Source organism: Phaeodactylum tricornutum, chromosome 5 (genome assembly GCF_000150955.2).
Source record: "Phaeodactylum tricornutum CCAP 1055/1 chromosome 5, whole genome shotgun sequence".
NCBI classification, from domain to species: Eukaryota; Bacillariophyta; class Bacillariophyceae; order Surirellales; family Neidiaceae; genus Phaeodactylum; species Phaeodactylum tricornutum.
In genome coordinates this window covers 189722-206672 of record NC_011673.1, presented here as the reverse complement: position 1 = coordinate 206672, position 16951 = coordinate 189722, and the positions used below count along the sequence as shown (strand labels likewise).

The 16951-nt window shown below is 51.9% G+C and overlaps 8 protein-coding genes across 8 annotated transcripts; 4 read left to right on the top strand and 4 right to left on the bottom strand.

Moving 5' to 3' along the window:
* Positions 1–366: 366 nt before the first annotated feature.
* Positions 367–4391, top strand: PHATRDRAFT_44773 (predicted protein; the record flags this gene model as incomplete). The annotated part of the gene is made up of 3 exons (XM_002178914.1): positions 367–3434; positions 3514–3560; positions 4045–4391. The coding sequence occupies 3 exons, from the start codon at positions 367–369 to the stop codon at positions 4389–4391; spliced, it is 3462 nt and encodes a 1153-aa protein (XP_002178950.1).
* An 874-nt stretch (positions 4392–5265) lies between these two features.
* Positions 5266–5982, bottom strand: PHATRDRAFT_34280 (predicted protein; the record flags this gene model as incomplete). The annotated part of the gene is made up of 1 exon (XM_002178689.1): positions 5266–5982. The coding sequence occupies one exon, from the start codon at positions 5980–5982 to the stop codon at positions 5266–5268; it is 717 nt and encodes a 238-aa protein (XP_002178725.1).
* Positions 5983–6784: 802 nt separating this feature from the next.
* On the top strand, positions 6785–7282 carry PHATRDRAFT_11313 (predicted protein; the record flags this gene model as incomplete). Its single annotated transcript, XM_002178913.1, has 2 exons — positions 6785–7074; positions 7177–7282. Coding segments are annotated over 2 exons (396 nt in total), but the record flags the coding sequence as incomplete, so codon positions are not given.
* A 141-nt stretch (positions 7283–7423) lies between these two features.
* Positions 7424–10076, bottom strand: LUT1-2 (lutein deficient 1-like protein). Its single transcript, XM_002178688.1, has one exon. The coding sequence runs from the start codon at positions 9789–9791 to the stop codon at positions 7482–7484; it is 2310 nt and encodes a 769-aa protein (XP_002178724.1). The 5' UTR covers positions 9792–10076; the 3' UTR covers positions 7424–7481.
* Positions 10077–10652: 576 nt separating this feature from the next.
* Positions 10653–12723, bottom strand: PHATRDRAFT_44770 (predicted protein). The gene is made up of 3 exons (XM_002178687.1): positions 12183–12723; positions 11748–12045; positions 10653–11623 (listed from the first exon to the last, which is right to left on the bottom strand). Exons 1-3 carry the CDS (start codon positions 12476–12478, stop codon positions 10817–10819), a joined length of 1401 nt encoding a protein of 466 aa, XP_002178723.1. The 5' UTR covers positions 12479–12723; the 3' UTR covers positions 10653–10816.
* An 844-nt stretch (positions 12724–13567) lies between these two features.
* PHATRDRAFT_8310 (predicted protein) lies at positions 13568–13798 on the top strand (the record flags this gene model as incomplete). Its single annotated transcript, XM_002178912.1, has 1 exon — positions 13568–13798. A coding segment is annotated over one exon (231 nt), but the record flags the coding sequence as incomplete, so codon positions are not given.
* Positions 13799–14171: 373 nt separating this feature from the next.
* On the top strand, positions 14172–14450 carry PHATRDRAFT_11197 (predicted protein; the record flags this gene model as incomplete). Its single annotated transcript, XM_002178911.1, has 1 exon — positions 14172–14450. A coding segment is annotated over one exon (279 nt), but the record flags the coding sequence as incomplete, so codon positions are not given.
* Positions 14451–15321: 871 nt separating this feature from the next.
* On the bottom strand, positions 15322–15851 carry PHATRDRAFT_34275 (predicted protein; the record flags this gene model as incomplete). The annotated part of the gene is made up of 2 exons (XM_002178686.1): positions 15322–15675; positions 15846–15851. The coding sequence occupies 2 exons, from the start codon at positions 15849–15851 to the stop codon at positions 15322–15324; spliced, it is 360 nt and encodes a 119-aa protein (XP_002178722.1).
* Positions 15852–16951: the final 1100 nt, after the last annotated feature.

The window sequence follows — 16951 nt, the reverse complement described above, 5'->3', positions numbered from 1 at the left end:
TAGCCGGACGTTTCGTATTTGCAAGTAACAAACATATTTTTGTAGGCCGAGAGGGGAGTGGCCTGTCCGTATGCTTATTTGTCGTTACGACATTTGGCAGATAGGCAGTTCGAGTGTGGTCACACCCAGATACCGTGTCCCCCCCCCCGCACACACACTCACAGTCAGTCCTCCCAGGTTAGGAAGTACCGATGATAGCAAGACAGCCTAATTGTGTGTATTGGACAATACCAAAAGGTAGCAACGGAGGGATTGGGATCGAGCGTGAGCATCCGCAGCCAGTACCATTGCCTGCAATATACCACAAAACGATTCCACAACATATTGGAAATCAACCATTTCTACGACGACAAGAGCATCATAAACATGAGTTCCTATACGGATCGACGTGACTACACGTCGGGTGGTCATCGTGGAGGTGGCGGGGGATACCGCGGTTCTGGTGGATACGGGGGCGGTGGTGCACGGGGTGGAGGACGCGGTGGTGGGTATCGCGGAGGACGGGGTGGATATCACCGTGGAGGACGTCAGGCCCATACCGGAACATCTCCCTACTCGCGTCACAGTGGCGGGACTACGAACGGTGGACCCCGACGCTCCGGAAATCGTTTCGCCGTGGAATCCACGCGGCGAGATCCTCAGCAAGAACTCTTACGCAATCTACTCGTCCTTTTGCATCAAGTAGGAGATCTGCAGTCCACGAATCGCAACAACAACAACAACAACAACAGTAACAGTAACGACAATACCTCCCCGGTGCGTACAATAGTCACAACGCAGAAGCAAAACATTCAAGGATTGACGCAAGTCTTGTGTGGCAACAATCCCGAACTCTTTCTCCAACACGAGGCCGAAGACAGTCCCGCAAACATTCAGTACGCGGAGCAATTGGCCGGACCGTTGGCGGCGGGATTGGTCCACGCTATTATGGCGGCGCCACTGCAAACACCCTGCTACGTGGGGTTGACTCTGGCGGTTCACGTCACGGCGCACGCCCGGGACGCAACCTTGTTTGGTGGATTCGCATCCCGCTGTGTCCGCTACGCCACCAGGGCCATGGCCCGTGATCTCGACGCTCTGCTGCTAGATTCGGACCCGAATAGCAGTACTAGTAGCACTACTCATAGCGGTATTGGAGACAGTGGCAGCGGTAGTACTACTACTCGACAGTCCCGCGTCCCATCCCATCGATTGGTGGTTCGGGTGCGTATGTTGCTCCGCTACCTGGTTCTACTGGCACGCGCGGGTATTCTGCAACTCGACCACGATACCGCATACGCCGTCACGGGCCCCGCACACTCCAACCCGGTCAGTGTCTTGGGGCTGTTACAAACAATGGTACAGGCGGCACGGCAAGCCAAGGAGCGTGACGGCAACCAGTCCGTGGCCGTAGTCTTGGCGTCGCTCGTGTTGAGTACGGTACCCTACCTGGCGACCCTTCTTCCTTCCGAGACGGTCCGCCAGACTTTGGTCCAACCATTGGAAGCAAGCGTCCAATCATACCGGTCCACGTTTGCACCAGGCTTTGGTTGTACCGCAATTCTTCTTCGAGAGGAACAAATTGAGGATATTGGGGCTTCCATTGAAGAAGAAGACGACGAAGAGGAGGATGACGACGAAGAAGAAGAGGGGTCGGGACAAGTGTGCGACAACTTTCAAGACCTGATGCGGACCGTACAGTACTGGGTAAAGCAAGAGGACACTACCGTTGCGTCACGCCTGGCTCTCTTTCGCGACGCTCCGTGGGAAGGCTTGGAGGCAAAAGTCTCCTCGCTTACTTCCACAACCTTGGACGCCAGCGAGATTGAGGAATCCGCTCACACTCCGTTAGTCTATACGGAGACGCCCTTGACCATTCCAATATTCACGGATTGCCAGTCCCTGTCGGCTTTGGTGGGTGGTCTTCACTCGGCGCCCGAGGACGACAGTCTGTTCTGGGCCGAAATTGATCTCGACGGAATTTTTGTGGGTCGCTTGCCCATTTTCGGACCTCCTCCCGAAGTTGCGGACAATGACGACGACGAAGACGACGACCAAGACATGGAGGCAGCAGCACCGGTTAACGAACGTCTACAAGCGTATCGCTCCGGATACGGCATGGTGGATCGCTACTTTATACACGAAGCCATCCGCGATTGCTTGACTAGCCACGAAAGTTACGTGACGGATACCGGTGTCGAAATTGGCAACGCCAAGACGGCTGCGGAGCAGGTGTGGTCTATCATTCAAATGGTGACGGGTGACAGCACCAACGGGTTGGAATATGCAGTTCTGGAAGCGATCTTTTCCTTAATTGTACAATCAAATGCGGTCTCATCGTTCCGTTTTGTATACCTTTCGCGTGTGTTATTGGAACTAACGAGGCTGGAACCCGCCATCATGTCGCCCGCCATTGCCATTGCGGTCTCGACTTTATTTCAGGACTACATGCCAACTCTGGTCCCCATGGCACGATACAATCTGAGTCGATGGTTCGCCTTTCACTTGGTTAACACCGATTACCAGTGGCCCGCAGCGTACTGGAAACATTGGGAACCCTTTGTGCAGTACGGTTGGAAGAATAGTCGCGGAGCTTTTGTGAAGGGTGCACTGGCAATTCTGCTGGAAAACGAAAGCGATGCGGGTATGTTGGTGAAGGAATGCCTGCCCAAGAACAGCCTTTTGGTCGACCATTTACTTCCCGGGCTCACGACGTCGGCTTTACCAGACGACAGCGCTTTGGCGTCCTTTGCAAAGGATGTCTCTTCACGTATATGGGATAATCGCGAGGACGAACATTCGCTGTTGCAATATATTGTAGGGGACGAACTCTCCGAAAGTGTGACGACCGACTTGGCTGGTCTGCCCGTAGGAGAGAGGACGTGGTGGCGGACACATGCCGTAGCTCGAGCTTTGCTGTCGGTGACCAAGCAAGAGCACACGTATTTGGCCCTATCTATCGCACAAGAGCGTACCGCCAACGAGGACGCAATGGATGCGACCATTGAAGCACCTGCAGACATTTTGTCCTTGCTGCTAGATGCATTGGTGCAGTACACGCCACTCCTGCTGGGAGTTCTCGCCAAAGATCTCGACGGTCAAGCGAGCGCGGATGCTGCTCCGGTTCAGGGCGAGTTACATGTCCTCCAAGAAATATCGAATCATGTATTGTATTCTCGTACCACACTGGATGCAGTTGTGAGTTCCCTGCTTCACCACAAGGTTGTTTCACCCGATGCCGTAGTTCGCTGGTCCTTGGGCGATATGGGACAGGAGACTCCCGGGGTCTTGGCAATTCACTGGTGGGATATGTCAACTATGGCAATACACTACGGGCTCACCAATCTGTTTGCGGTGACACCTGCTTCAAACCAGGGCGAGATGCAAGTCGAAGACAATCAAGACGAAAGCCCGACCATGAAAAATGCACGTTTGTTTCTGGAGCCGATCATCGAGTACACTGTGGGTCGCATTTGCCACCTTTTATCGTCGGCGAGTCATACTGTAGAAAGCAGCAAACTGACAAATACACAGGTTGATCTGGTTGAAGGCTTCAAGTGTTTGGTTCGGCAAACAAAAAGGTGTTTGCTGCATGTACTGCTCAGCTCTTCCGTCATTGGGCAACAGCTGCGGCCCGCTACGGTGCGAAAGTACCTCACGAATTCTTGTCTTTCGGGTTCCAACCTACTGTCTATGTGTCAGGAAACCGACGGATCGTCGGCCATGAATACGTTCCGGACAAGTTTGAAATTTATGGCATAATACTTCATTCCAGGAGTTTTGTAATGTCAAGGACGCTGTCTTACTGTTAATGATCGATCGCTGGTTTGCTGTAAATTGCTGATCGTTTTGTTTCGTAGCTAGAGTGCTTCTAGTTCCAGTAAGACCCCGTCTTCGACGTCTCTACATCCGTATTAGTCGGCTGTAATATTCTTGCCTTTACATAAATTACCTACTGCGCTGCGTACGTACCTGACTTCAACCCAATCTGCCAGTATGCTTTCTGAGACCGACGTTAATCCTCGCGTCGCCCACCGACTCCGTCAGCTTGTTCACCGAGCGCAGCCGCCGACGCCGCCATCGCCTTTGCCGTTGCGTCTCTCCCCGAACTCCTCCGCTCATCGTCTAAGCACAGCGCTACAAAAGTTTTCGAACTCTGCAAGCGCCTCTCCGAACGCAAAGCCACCGCTTCAAAATTCAAAGATGACTCCTCCCTTCCGAAATCGGTGCGGATCCGACCGTCTCCGCACGGTTCGCGGGCAGCCATGAAGACCGCGGAATTTACTGAAGCTGCTCAAAGTATTCAAGAACTTCACCGGACTTACCGCCTTGGGATGAAAGCTCAATTCTTGAAACTTGTCAATCTTGAAGTCAAGGTTCTCCGTGACGAACTGTCAACCCTTTTTGCCTAGTCCATCGCGTTCGTGGCCCAAGGTTTTTTGATTCAGTCACTCAACAACCACTCTTCGTCGCACGTGGGATACACACTAAGTAAAGTCATCTTGGATGATCTTCGTTTTACAGCAGTATTATCCCCCTCATTTGACCCAGCCACTATTTTGCTTCGGCATTTCCCAGGGTCCAAGCCAACCGACAACGAAATGGCCGATGCTTTCCAGCTGTTGAGCCTTGGTGTGGTTGATAGGGCCACACGTGCTGCTTTCAATCTGCTCAGCAGCCCTTTTTAAGCCTTTCAGAAGTCTCATCGCAATAAACAGATCGTAGCTGAATTTAATTTGCAATATTCTCTTTTCATGGGGAATTCATCGGCGGCTGCGCCCCAAATGGACCTTGATGATGAACCGTCAGTTGCTGCACCAGCGCTGGAAAGTATGGTTGCTACACCAGCGCTGGAAAGTATGATTGCTTCGCAGATCCGTTCCCAGCTCCGCTCCTTAACCAATGAATCAAAAAACGATTGCAGGGGTGCTGGCCTACCTTTGGTCTCGGAGAAGACGACGCATCTTCCTTTGGCACCGCATACTGTCAACAAAAAAGTCCAAGTCAATTAAAAAGTCCAAGTCAACAAAGCCATGACCGGCCGCCCAAAAAGCCGCCAAGGACACTTCCGCCGCATGCAACAACGACGCCAAGCGGAATGCGAAACGGAAATCGACAAAATCAACCTACCAATATTGTTAGAGAACTGACAGATTGTCGGCCGTGAATACGTTTTGAAATTCATGAAGTAATCTTTTGTTCTAGAAGTCAACTGAACGTTGAGGATGCTGTCTTACTGTTAATGATAGATTGCAGGCTTGGTCCTTTCGTGTTGTTTCAAGGTTCTCACAAGAAAAGCTTTTCCCTCAGAGCTTTCTTTCTATATTCCAAGAGAATCTCATCGATCTGCTCCTGTGGCGTGATATGGAGATAGTCGAGGACTTTGTCTGACGTTTGAATATCTTCGGTCGCTTCACCGATTTTATAACGCTTGAATTGCTGGTCATTTTGTTTCGTAGCTAGTGCTTCCAGTTCCAACAAGACCCCGTCCTCTTCGTCTCTCCATCCGTAGTAGTCGGGTGTAACATTCTTGTACGCGTCCGTTCTATTTCCCTTCAACCGTTTGGCAGCTTCCTTGGCCAACAATTCTTTGACACCGGGCAAATCTTTCGCCGCCCCGAAATAGCGGTACCCCGAGTGTACCTGCGTATCACCTTCTTCAATTTGACGTTGTTTCTCGATATGATTGAAATCCAAACCGCCGAGCTCTTTGATACGCTTATTCCAGTGGTACTTCTCGCGCATTTTGTGATTGATGTCATCGTTGAGTTCGCGGATCGCGTGTTCTCCCTGTCCGGGGTTTTGGATTTTGGCAATGCCTTCCGATATTTCCCGAACGATTTGACTCCGAAATCGTTCGGCATCGGCCAGGTGCTCACACTCCGAAGCGAGGTAGGGACGTTTGCGTCGGTTCCGGTTCGTTGCCGGATTCGCGTTACCCGCATCGCGCATGGCGACCCACTTATTCATCATGGCGCGAGCCTTTTCCGCGGGACGAGCCATGATCAAGATTGACTGTTTGCACCACTTCTAACGCACAATAAATGTCAAGTAGTAGCAATAAGGTAGCGTGAGCAGTATTGAATTGGCTATGTGTTGCGTGCAGTGACTCGCTCCTTGGTTTTACATTTTGTTTAGTTGGGATGCCGGGATCGATGGGTCGTTCTAACTGTAACGTACAAGAGTGAAATCCTACCCTTCCAGTCCTAGATAGTAGGGTTTTGTCCTTGTCTGACGACAGACGTACGACTCATCGTCCGTGAAGGCACATTGACTGTGAGATCCAACTCTTGACACACAGCGCTTGCATTTCTTCGTCACAGTCAGCGTACATTGCGCGATCCACCAAGTGTCCCCCGAAACAAGGAGCAAATAAATACACAGCCGAAAATAAGGCTCACATTTTGCACCGCTGTTCTTATTGTACACTGGATTGTAAAACGCGTTGTTTTACACATTCGGTCAGTCTTTCCCGTTGCATCTTACTTGCCACAGGATGATCAGAAGCGGTTTGGTGCTAGTTGCGCTCGTGGCGTCGACTGCGGAAGGATTCGGCATTCCGAAACCGAGTCGTGCCGTGCTAACGCAGGATCCTGCCTCGACATCCCTCGCGTTTCTGGGCGAGCAATTCGGCAAGACTGCGTGCTCGGCAGTTCTGGCTGCTTCGCTTTGCCTAGCGTCACCTCTTATCGCGCACGCTGGAATCGAAGACGGCGCCAGCAGCGCCGCCAACTCGAAGATCACCACGGGAGGGGCTTCGACCTTGCAGTCGGGACGCACCATTGCCATTACGCGCGGCATCAATCTGGACAACAGTAACTTTAGCAAGCAGAATCTCAAAGGCGTCGCCTTTCAGCAGTCGATTGTGCGAAACTGCGACTTTTCCAATTCGGACTTGCGGGGTGCCTCCTTCTTTGATGCTACCCTGACGGACTCGAATTTCGAAAACTCAAATCTCGAGAACGTCAACTTGGAGATGGCCCAGTTAACCCGCGTGTCCTTCAAGAACGCGGTCGTAACGGACGCCTACGTGAGCGGCGCAACCATTTTTGACGGGGTCAAGGATGTGGAAGGGTCGGATTGGAGCGAAACATAGTGAGTTCTTTCCATCCGGGTTTTCGGTTGTACATCCTTGGCGCCTATTGCCTTTTCGATTGCTTACACATATCTGCTATACACTTGCTACGCATTTTACAGCCTTCGAGCCGATCAAAAGAAGCTTTTGTGCAACCATCCCACTGCTAAAGGAACGAACCCCGTCACGGGCGTTGATACTCGAGAGTCTCTCATGTGCCCTAACTAGTGTGTCAATCAACTCGGGTAGGCCCAGCGTATTCTGACATCATTGCTCTGCTATTTGCAATTGCGGGACCAAGGTTCTGATTGGTCCTAGACTTTTGGACTTTACCGAGAAAACGAGTGGAAACACAACGCAGCTATTTTTAATTTGTTAACTTTCACTAACTGTAGGTTTTTAGCAAGACACAAAGTCTAGCGTCCATTTACATCTTGTGCATTGGACATCCGCCTTCGCCGTTCGGCTTTTCTTCTTCCTTTTTGTGTGACAATCGCTCCGAGGTTTGCCACACCGCCTCTTCTTCGGTTGTGTACGGTCGTCCATTCGCATTCAAACCTCGTTTTAAATGCTGCATTTCCCAATAGCCTTCCGCCGATTGGACCGGCTCGTTTTCATTAACCTGACGGGCCCTCATCATGAGTCCATTCATGGTATGAATAGTGGCTCCCGTTTTCATACCGACGTCTTCTGCTGGAATAGCGAAATCGAAATCGTATTTCTTAATCATCAAAGCCATTGTCACCGTGGCTTCCATCATGGCAAATTGATCACCGACACATTTCCGCTGACCACCGCCAAAGGGCAAAAAGGCAAAATCTGCGGCATTTTCACTCGGATACAAACCGCTCACCTTGTCGGGATTATATCCACTCCACCCAGGAATGCCAGCATTGTTAAATGGTCGGTCCCATCGGGTCGGATCAAATACCTCGGGGTTTTCCCACAGATCAGGGCTACGGTGCAAATTCCAAGTGGAAATAAACATATCAGTTCCGCGCAGCACTTTGACGCCACTCTTGAGATCCGAGCTGCCCGCCGGAAGATTGTCTTCCGTTCGGGCCCGCCGAATTAGCAACGGCGGCTCCGGATACAAACGCAAGGCCTCGATCAAACTATACCGCAACTTTTTCATGGCGACAATATCATCGTAATCCGGTCGCTCTTTGCCTTTCAGGACTGTTCTTACTTCAGCTTGCACTTCCTTCAACAAGCCCGGATCGCCCCTACTCAATTCGAACAGTGTCCAGGTCAGCATTGCCGCCGTCGTTTCGTGTCCAGCAATCAGCATGGTCATGAGATCGTCGCGCAATACCATGGACGACAAATCCTCACCGCGCATGCCGACCAGGAATCGCAGTAGGGAAGGATCATCTTCGTTTTCTCGTTTTTCCAATTCTTCAATACTCGCTTCTCGTCGTGTCGACACGGCCTTGTTGATCAAATCGGCCAATATGTCGTCCAGCATGGTCATATCCTTGCGGAATTCCACCTGCCCACCCATCCATTGATCCGCATAGGGCAGATTCCAATACGGAATAAAGCTCGACGACCGGTGTTCGGCCTCTCTCAAAACGCGATAGACGGCCTTGATAATTGGCGATTCGTCCGTGACGGAACCAAAGTCGTAATTGAAAACGGCTTTGCCAATAATATCGAGTGTGACGCTGCAAAAGCGTTCTTCCATGTCAACAACCTGTCCCTTGGCTGATTTGGGTTGTAAATCATCGGCGAGAATTTCGGCGCGTTCGGCAAATAGAGTAATCATCCGATTCAACCATCGCTTGTGGAACGAAGGGACAATTGCCCGGCGACGGACTTTCCAGGTGGCTGGATCGGCAGGAATGAGGCCTTTGCCCATGATAGGATCCAGAATTTCCGCCAGCATCCCTTTGCAGTACTGGTCGGGGCTCGTTTCACGCAGGACGTGACGCGCCATGACGGGATCGGAAACGACCAGAAACGACTTGGGCCCGAAGGAGAGGTTAAATATAGGTCCGTAGACTTCAAAGTACTTGTTGAGGAGTAAAAAGAGGGGACCACCGGCTAAGGTTTGCAGGTCACCACCGAGAACTCCTTTGATGAAGGAAAAGAAGGAACCTTCGTACTTTTGAATAACGGCGTTGGGGACGGCAGCCATTCCGAGTGCCGGTCCCAGGCCGACGCTCGTCAAGGAATTCGTCAAGACGAGTTTAACGACATCCACGAGGCCGACGGGACGAGGCGCATTACCCGGATCGCTCCGAGACTTGCTGACGAGAAAGTCAAAGAAGGATGGCTGGCGTACCCAGACACCGTCGTCCCGCATGCGCAATCCGGCAAAGTAGCGCCGAAGCTTTTCAATTTCCCAATCGAAACCCTTTTGTCGGGAAGGGTCCTGCTCCCAGGTTTTGATCAGATCTGATTCGTACGTCATGGAATCCAAGGGTTGGATGGGATCTTTTCGCGTCGGAATGCCCCGTCCTTGAATGCGAAGTCGTCGGGGGATGTTGTTGGAGCCCAAGATTGCGTCGTTGTCCACGTCGACGTCGACGTCTTCCAGGTCGGACGAGACGCGTCGTTGTATCAAGTCGCACCTGCGAGAAAGATGCGGGACGAGTGCAGGACCAAAGGCCTGCACTGGTTGCGGCAGTGCCTGTTGGAATACGTTTCCAACCAGGACGGCACTCGCTGTAGCCCACGCGAGCACTACAAATGACTCCCATCGAGGCGCACGACTGTAATCCGACGAGCGCATTCTTTCAAAAAATATATAGATTGATGGATGGATGAATTCGACCCAAGGAATACGCGTAGTCTACAGCCGCAACGACAGTTGGAAAGAGCGGTTGGCAGTGATGCCCTCCTTGCGAATAAAAGAACGCTTCCGAAGACCCTGCGAGTAATCGATGCGTTGCTACGGACGTTGACTGTGAGTTTTTCGTATGAGTTTTCGAATCAGGCTCAACCGGTTCGGATTGATGACTATGAATCCGTAGAGGAGGAGGATTCTACTAGCGAATAGGGAGTCCTTGACAGTGATCGATAATCGGAATGTCACTCTCGTCGACAGGCCGAAATCCGACCCCAACCTACACAACTTGAACTGTTTGGATGGAGATTGGAAGACTTGGGAGACGACGAGCGAGCGACCGCACGCGCTGTGCGTACGACGGGGCGGGTCGGAAGTTGGATTCAAAAAACCGGGTAGGTTGTATGTGATGGGCAGCAGCTGGAGTGACTTTGAGGTAGAAGCTGGTTTTGGTAAATTAGGACGACATATCCGGAGACATGTCCACACATCGTCGTCCTCTGTGGTTGGTGGATACAAGTTCGCGTTCGTCTCTTGGGACGGTCAAGTATGCCTCGGAACCCCCTCGGTACGTCTGTTGACAGTGAGAGAGACACCTGAAGACGTCCGCTCCACCGACAGAAATATAGCATATCCAAATCTAAACTCCTGCAACTTGTTCCTATGCGGTATCCGAACGTCACGAGTCCCACAATTGACTGTGAACTCTGTTTACAGATACACTTATGTAACTAGCTAGCAATCCTTGTCAACCCATAGCGGAATGCCTAGGTTTTTTGAGACGAACTACAGTCATTCATACCGTATACAATAGGTAGTCCGCTATTGCCTAATCGGTTCACCTAGCTGGCATTCTCAACCAAGGTTGCAAATCCAATTCTAATCAAAGTATATGTGTAGAAAATGCAGAAGAGTAACTCTGTGTCTGCGATTTTGGTCGAATCAATGGTCAATCCTTGGTACCGCGCTCCTTACTTGCTGCTCTGATTCGACTCAAAGTCCTTGGGTAAAAAGTCCATCATGCTATTGATCGCCTTGTTCAATCCATTCTTTTCCACTTGGCGACGCTCTTCTCCACGCCAGGCTTCGTTTTCGTCCCACGTGAACCAGGTCACGGCGTGGAACCGATCGCCCTGAAAGACGTCGCGTCCGTGCAAGGCACGGTAATTGTCCACCAGCAACACGTCACCCGGCTCCATACTCAAGGCCGTAATGTGTTTTTCACTGGCGCGCTTGATTTCCTGACAATCCTCCAAACTTAGCGGTTCCATGGTATCGGCGTAAAAGACTTCCGTCATGCCCACTTCGGGAACTCCGCAGGGACGGCGGTCGCGCAGTTTGCGAGCATGGTTGTGAGCGTTGTTGAACCAGACCGGCAAACCCGTTACTGGGTGGCGATTAATGGGCGATTCCGCCATTTCAATGGCCTGTAAACGACCGGGTTTGCCGTCAGCTTCGTACATCATTTCCAAGTCCATATCGAATTTGGGAGCTACGGCGGCGTCCACTAAACCTTTGATACCTTCCTTAAGGAACCCCGGGAATGCTGGAGGAATGTCCAGGTTGCTGACGGAAATACGGATTTCGCGTGCGTAGAGTTTTTTGAGCAAGGCTGTGTCGAGTTCGGCTAAAATGGCCGCACCGTCGGCCACTAGAAAACGGCCGCCGCCCTCGGTGGCCTTTTGGAAGCAAACAAATGCGGCGTACGCCGCCGTGCGTTTCGTTGTCGACTCGCAGTGCAAGCCAATGTAATGTCCACGCAACGACGGTTTATTGACCTGCGCACCCGATCACGGACAGCAGAAGCAGATCAAGTATCAAATACAGATGGAGCAAGAAGAAAGTATGGGTAAGTGAAGGATCGCGGCTGTTCCAAAAGAGCATCGTAGAGTTTAAGCGTACCTCTTCGTACAGGGCATCCCGTTCCGAGGCAAATTTGCGCAATCCGGAAGAGTGCAAGGGATCCAGACAGGGCTCCAGCTCGAGTGCTTCGTACATGGCTCGGTGCCCCTGTACATCCTTCATGAGGTCAAACCCCCGCAACCAGACAGCTCCGTGTTGTAGCAAATCGGCCCGAATTTTCTCTTTGTTAGTGGCAAAGTAGTCTCGACCCATGACATTGTCCGCGTTCGAGGCACGGATTTCGGCCGGACAGTGCGGCATTTTGGCCGCTTCCTTTTGCGCTTGTTCAATGTCGATACTGTGAACGAGATAGACAAACGGCAGCGTGAGGACTAGGTGTTTGTACGTAAAGCGGGATGGTTTTAATGTTTGTGCTGACGACACCGTGACGGGGAGCGCACGTGGTTTTCATTGATGAAACACAAGAGAACGTACCCCTCCGAGTTCCATCGAGTCAAAGGGCATTCCCACATGGCGCTCCTATCCGGTTTGGTGAGATCGGACTGCATGAACTCGGCTGGAGTCTTGCCGGGTCGATCTTCCCAGTCGGGCAAATATCCGGCGCCGGGTGCTTCGCGTGCCGGCGGAGCTTGGGGTTCCAGTGAAGCCACCATGTTCCGTGCTAAAGACTTGACGGTCGTGGACTGATGCGGCGCAAAGGCACCGGACGGCGTCGCAGATAACACCGTCGTCGCGAGAAAGCTCAACAAAACGGAGTGCGAGAATTTCATTGTACAATGGACGCCACTACAGGTATGATAAGGAAAAACAGGAATCGAGCAGGGATGCAGTGAGAAAATCCGCCAGAGAATGTTAGTCGCACAACGCGAAGGAATGGCAAAGATTTGTCGTCGATCTCTTCGCGTTTGTACGCACCGAAAACGGTACGATGGGAAGAGGGAAGTAGTTTCACTTTCGTCCTTCTTGACTGTGCACCAATCAACGCACAAAAAACACGGAGGACACGGACTGTGTTCTCTTTCTTTGCGAAGCTATCGATAGGTAGAGCCTGAGCGGTACAAGCGATGCCAGGCTAGCTCTAGCTAGGCTTTGGATTTTGCGGGTTGTCCTTTCTTCGTCACGGATGACGACAATACCCAGCAGATACCCAAGTTGAAGTTGTACAGCAATTTTTCCTAACTTCATAACCCATTTATGGACAAGGGTTTGGGTACGTGTTATTTTCTTGCTTCGGGACTACTTCTCAGCGCTCTTGTGAAACTTGCCACGAATGTCATAAGTTAGTTGAAATAGAGGTTTAAACGCTAGATTTTCGGGCCCTTTTGATGAGGCCCAGCCCTAATGTAAATCACCTACCAACGTGATTGTACCATTTCGCCGTCCCACCGATCATGCATTCGCAAGTCAACCGACCAGAAAAAGGAACGGGGTCAACTTTCCATACACGACAATCCACAGGGATCCATAAACAGTATACAGTACTCTTACCGTCCGTGGGGATGACAGTAAATTCATCGACCACAATGCGGACTTTGCAGAATCTGGTGTTCGCTTTTCTGCTGATACCATCACCGACGATGGCTTTTGTGCCGCCGCCGCCGAGGTCCTTGAGATACACGGCAACTCCGACGCATCCCACGCCCAGAAGCGCCTCGTTAGCACGAAATCTTTTCGATCCCTCACTCGTGGCAACCAATGTCGTTTCCGTGGATACTTCCTCCCTCGCGACAGCGGCATCCGCCTTGCTGGAATCCATGGTCCCGGCGTTTTCCTCCGGACAAGGTCTACCCACCGCATTCCCTTCGACGGATCTGCTCCTCAGTTTTGCCGATCAAGGGCAAAACTTGGCAGGAATATTCTTCCAAGCCTCTCTCTTGCCCTACCTTTTGTTTCTGTACTTCCTTTCCTTTCGGGCCAACCGTATTTCCAGTCTCGGCAATTTTGGTTTTCAGTTTGTTCTGCTCTTTGTCGTTAGTACCATTCCGTCAGGGATCATTGCCAAAACCGTTTACGGAACTTCCCTGGCCAATGTGGATTGGTTGCACGGTGGAGCCGAAACGCTATTGACCCTGGCCAACATTCTCGTTGTAAGTACCGTTACGAAAACAAGCCTTTTGCGACACGTACCACAGCCCACATGTGAGATACACGTCGAGCCCGTGACTTACCCCGCGTTGCCACTCTCCCCCTTTTCCAATTCCATCACTGTGGACACGCGCGTTCTAAACCTAGGTTTTGGGCTTCAATCAAGCCATGACCACTCCCAATCCATCCGCACCAGAAACCTTGAACAAGGGTCGTCTAGCCGCTTTGGGCGTTGCCGGAACATTTTTTGCCTTTATGGCGGCCGGTCCTAGCCTCGGATTTGACGTCCATTCCGCTTTTCTCTACGGAGCGGGCAACCTTGGTCCGGACACGGTCGCCTCCTTGCCCTGGATCGACGCCGCTCGTGTCGAGCCGGAAAACGCTCTTTCGATTTCTACTTGGGCCATCCACTTCTCCTCCGTCTTTGAGTATTTGTTCGCCATGAACTTAGTTTGGAAGTTTGCCGAAACGACCGGCAACGAACGCTGGAAGGGACTAACGTGGGGCATGCTGCCCTTGCACGCGTCGGGTATTTGCGCCTGCACGTACCACTTCTTTTACAACCCCGCTGCACTCCAGTTCCTCGTCACGTCGCAGGCCGGCTTGACTCTGCTGGGCAACATTACCTGTATGATTGCCGCCTTTCGCATTGCCCAATCCAATGGATGGACGTTTGCGGAAGCGAATCCATGGCCCAAATCCGCGACGTCGCCGTCTGGACTGGTCGCCGACGGGTTGGCCCAACAACCGCTGCAACTGTCGGCCGTTCAGGATTCCAATCTGGTCTTGGCGACTAAACTGGCGGGGTTGACCCTCGTCACGTCTTACGCTGTTAAATACGGCGAACTGGGCCTGGACTTGCCCTTTGCCCCCAACGCACCAGTGGCCTTGGCCATGATTGTCGGGCTACCTGCCGTGACGGCCTACCAATATTACAGTCGCTCGCAATTGCAATCGACGGTAGAAGGTGGTGGTGGATTTTCGTTGCCCGGATTTGGTCCCAAGGGAGAAGGCTTGTCCATGGCGGACGTGAAGAAGTTCGGCGTGGCGGGCACTTTGGCGTACGTACTAACCGAATTGGCTTTTTGGATTGTGGCCTTTCCGGCCGCCGCGTACGCGTTGTACAATACGACGGGACACTGGCCGGACGTGTTCAACGACAATGGTGACCGGGCGGCCGTGTTGGGATTCATCTTTGCCGGTGCCAACATTGCACGTGCGTTCGTACCGGTGCGGCTGGGAGCGGCACTGGCGTTGGCGCCGTGGGTGGACGAGAACCTGCTGAATCGAGACCGTGAACAAAGCAACGGTGAAAGTCGTGAGGAGGACGAAGTTATACCCGTCAAAAAGCTGTAATCGACAAAATTCGAATGTGCACCCACGCTACAAAACACTAACAAGGGCAACTGTTTATTTTATCCGTCCTCTTGCAAGTATCCATCGGGAATTCTTTTCTCTACTAGTGGGTGTTGTTCTGGCAAAGAGCTTTTCATTTTCTATAATAAAAAATAGTGTGGTCGTGCCAAGGTTAGGGTACGCCTGGGTTGGACCTTGCTTGGTTGTAGAGCACTTCCATGGAAGCGAGTAGATGTTGGACGCGGTACTCCAATTTCGCGTTTCGTTGTCGCAAAAGTTCGTTTTCATTTTGAAGATTGGCCACGTGTGGTGGTGGTGGTGATGACGCTGATGCTGCGGTAGTGGCGACCGTAGAGTTTCCGTCTTGAACGAGTGCTGCTTGAATGGCACGGAGTTGGGTCAAACATTCGATCTGAACGTCCCGGACCGCCGCTTGCGTGGCATCGTATTCCTGTCCCACTTCCAAAGCCTGTACGCGTTCACGCAAATCGGCTACGGCAAGAGCATCTGCGGGAGTGACGGTATTCTAGAGCGTGGGTGGGGACGAGAGAAACACAAAGGATCACCAGAAAAAGGCCAGGACAAAGAGTGAGCGTGCGTGCGAGTAAATTGTACACATTGAACGACGGTAGGAATCCAGCCGAGGATATTTCGCGCACGTAGTGTCTTTCGTACAAGGGAGCGTCGTTAACGTACCGTCATGATGCAACGGGTTGTCTCGTAGTGTACAACAACTGGTTGGTTGGGTGCTTTCCTATTTTTAGATTGAATCGAGACAGGGTGAATTCGTCGAGCGTTCTATAGGGGCCGCCAATTCACTGTCACAATTTCTCGGTGAGGAGAGGAGGAGCGCGATACACCGTGACGTGATGAGAGTGACCCAACAGCGAGTCGTAGGGCAGGGCGTCTGTCGGGTCCTGGGGCGGCCAAGAAATGCTGCCCGAGGAATGTAACATTCCTCTTCCCATCGTTCGGAAGGCGCTGTGTCGCACTAGAGTCGCCCAAGATTCAAAATTAATACTATTGGATACCGCTACGATCCAGTTGCTCTAGGATTTCGAATCGTTCCTATATCGATCCACCTCCCCGAGTCTTTTTCCGTTGGACCTTACAACAGTAACCACTTTTGTCAAGATTGCTTGTCGTGTCAACCAACAGTATCATAACTCGAGAGCTAATTGTAAGGACGACGACAACCAACAACAGATCAGTCCTCCCGTGCCAGAGGTTCATCCAATTGCCATTGTCACTGCCTCTCATTACCACGAACTAGACTAGTTAGTCACTCGCTAGCTCGACACCATCAGCGCGGCGCGTAGAGTGATAGACGACCGGTAAAGCCACCAATTCCGTACGTCCATTAGCCTAGAGTAGCCGCAGCCAGGGAAGCATCCACGTTCGGCCCCGTCATCCGTCATCAGCATGTACACCAGCAACACCAACGAAAGAAGTTCGCCTTCCGCCGGTAGTCTGCCGGATACGGAGGACAATGACAATCAGTCTTACGGTACCCGAAACCACAGTCAACGCGTCGGCTTCTTGCAGGCGGTCAAGTCGGTGCAGAGTCTGCAGCGCGCCGAAAAGCTCCGCAAACAACGGTCGGCGCGTTCGGTCAACTCCTCTAACAGTCGAAACAATTCCGCCAGCAGTCCAAACAACAACAAGCAATAAGCTTTCATGGGACAGAAATACTGCGGAGCAGACGCCACTCATGCCGATCGCGTCCATGGCACTGGATCGCGACGCGGACCGTGACGACAACGGACCGCCTCCTTCGATTGGAGAAACCCTGCGAACCATTG